Raw genomic sequence first — 3,083 nt, forward strand, 5'->3', positions numbered from 1 at the left:
ACACACACACACACACATATTATTATATACTTATATATATATATATATATATATATATACATGTATATGCATATGTATATATATATATATATTTGTGTGTATAGGTATATGTGGATATATATGTATATATGCATATATATATTATATGTATATATGCATATATATATATATGTATATATTTATGTACATAATATATATATATATATATACATACATTTACGTCTATACATATTAATATATATATATATATGTATGTATGTTTGTATATGCATACGTATATATTTACGTATATATTTGATGTATGTATATGTTTTAATGCAAGTGTATATATCTACTGGTATTTACTGATATCTCCCAACGCATCGGTGAATAAAATACATACAATGAATTGAGTATCGCATCATGTTTCAACATGTCATCAGAAAGCTTGTACGAACATACATGAATTACATGCCTATACACATTCATTCTTGAGAGTTCTCCTACCATATTGTCGATGATTGTTCTACGTACTTGTACGCTATATTCGTATGCAAGATTTATAGAATACGGAAGGTGTATCATAACATATTCCGGCAGAACCGTATTCTCCATAACCTTGTTCTCAGTTGTGTGATAACGCATTGTCTACAAACTATATAAACGTATAAATGTGTTTATTTAACGAATATGTGTATGTATGGGTATATTTCATGAATATGGCATATATATATATATATATCTGTATATATATTATATATTCAAATAGCAATTATATCTGCGTTGGTCTGATCTCCTTATACTTTACCTAGATGCGCAATGGTACCTCGTCGCACATATATACAATATCGGTATACTCAATCAACGTCTACGATGGCCTGGTGCCATCAATATATTCTTCTTGTGAGAATCAATTAACACCCTTATGCATAATCAATAGGATCTTCGTTTGCCTGTTGTCTTTGCGGTATACACGCGTATAAAGTATACGGCACTTGGTCACGAATATTTTGCAATCCGTTTTGTAGTATGGTCATTCTAACCATGACCAATCTCGCCTATTTCCCACAGCTTTCTATCTGCATGCACTTGTACGGCTTTGCGCTGTCACTGTTCTGCTACATCAAGGCGTTTGTCGCACCCACCCACGCCGGCGATGTCAAAACATCGGACTCTATGGTGTTCAACTTCTTTATGGGTGTTGAATTCAACCCCAGAATCGGCTCACTAGACTTTAAGGTACGCTACGCTATGGCTGGGATGAGTGGTTGTTAACATGCGAGTGACGGAACACACTGACTAAATTACGGCCCACGAGAATGATTGTGCATTGTATTGTGTCATATTCCGTGGTGTTCGCTGTTTTGTGTTGTGTTGGTTGAATTTGAATTTATATCCAGAATCGGCTCATTAAGATTTTTCTTTTATATTCACCCACCTGTCTTACAGCTGTTCCACAACGGACGCATTGGAATCATTCTCTGGACACTCGTGAACATCTCCTGTGCCGCAGCCCAGTACGAACGCCACGGCGACATAACCAACTCCATGATCATGGTCAACATTGGTCATGCCGTGTATGTGCTCGACTTCTTCTTCAACGAGGATTGGTACCTGCGCACCATTGACATATGCCACGACCACTTTGGGTTCTACCTGGCCTGGGGAGATGCCGTGTGGCTACCCATTATGTATGCGCTACAGGTATGTATTGACTTCTGTGGCCAGTTGTAGAGCGGGATGTATCAATCTTAATACATTGCCTACATTTTCTTCATGCAACGCTGACTAGAGCTATTTTTTATTTTTTATTTTTTTACACAACGCTTGTTAGAGCCCCTTCATGGTGACGCACCCGCACGAATTGAACACCAACGAGGTGGTGGTTATTTCGGCTTTCTTCTGTCTCGGTATGATTTTGGAATGCACAAAGTTCATATAGATGTATATATATATTTATATATATTATATATTCTATTCTATTCTATTCTATTCTATTATCTCAAATATATATATAGTATATATATATATATGCCATAAATATGCCATATATACATATATATATAAATATATGCCATATATATATATATATATATTTATATATATAAACTGATAATATAGGCATACATGTATTGTATAGATGTACATATAGTTTTATATATGTTGGTTATATTTTTCTCGCCTTTAGTACACCTCTCGCTTTGCACATATCGCGTAGCGTACATAGTCCCCAGACACGCACCAAATATATGACTCTTCTTTATACCATGACCTATAACGGTCATGGCTGAAGACGCGATTCAGTTCATATTTCTTGTGCAGTGCCATCCGATACCATAATTTTGCTGCCTCAAAAGTTTTGAAACTCACCTATGTCTGAATGCAATTGAGAAGGTATCGGATTTGTGAGGCTCAAGGGGTTTAGCAAGTTATTGTAACATGGGAGAGCCATGCAGTTTAATTACCAATTTTAGTATCTCCCGATGCTTAAACAGTACGCGAATACGTTCTATCCTGCCGATCTGTGTGCCCTCTGTGATATATCGTAGCCTGAAGTGCTGTACGGTTTGCTCTTGATTATGAATCGACCCGATGTTTTAGGAGTACACAAACCCTTTTTCTATCCTGCCGATTTGTGTGCTATCCGTATTATGTACTGTTCAGAATACACTAAGTATATCAATACTACCTCTCATGCATTGTTCCCCTACTAACATCAGAATATGCGTCTTATTCGTCCTATATATTCGTGAGTATGTTTTTCATAGTCCCAAAAAGCGGTTTTTAAGCAATCTCGTGCACTTTGTACCCAAATCAGGATACTACATCTTCAGAGATGTGAACCATCAGAAGGATATCTTCCGATCATCCAATGGCAAAGCGCTCATCTGGGGCAAGAAAGCCACCTACATAGATGCCACATATGTGACAGCCGATGGAAGCACACGCAACAGGTAAATATGTGTATTTTTGAATATTGTATCGTATATATATATATATATATCATATACATATACATATATATGTATATATATATACGTATATATATATATATATATATATATATACTTACGTTACGTTTAGTTATATATATTTATTAGTTT

General features: G+C 35.5%; 1 protein-coding gene across 2 annotated transcripts in view; it reads left to right on the top strand.

Annotated features, from left to right (window-relative positions):
• Positions 1 to 3,083, top strand: part of SARC_00218 — a 7,376-nt gene that overhangs the window by 3,064 nt on the left and 1,229 nt on the right. For both annotated transcript variants that reach the window (XM_014306140.1, XM_014306139.1), the window contains exons 5-8: positions 1,051 to 1,218; positions 1,429 to 1,683; positions 1,814 to 1,889; positions 2,798 to 2,933. In XM_014306140.1, coding sequence (XP_014161615.1) covers positions 1,051 to 1,218; positions 1,429 to 1,683; positions 1,814 to 1,889; positions 2,798 to 2,933 — 635 coding nt within the window. The remainder of the gene's footprint in view (positions 1 to 1,050; positions 1,219 to 1,428; positions 1,684 to 1,813; positions 1,890 to 2,797; positions 2,934 to 3,083) is intronic.

The sequence above is a fragment of the Sphaeroforma arctica genome, assembly GCF_001186125.1.
Source record: "Sphaeroforma arctica JP610 unplaced genomic scaffold supercont1.5, whole genome shotgun sequence".
NCBI classification, from domain to species: Eukaryota; class Ichthyosporea; order Ichthyophonida; genus Sphaeroforma; species Sphaeroforma arctica.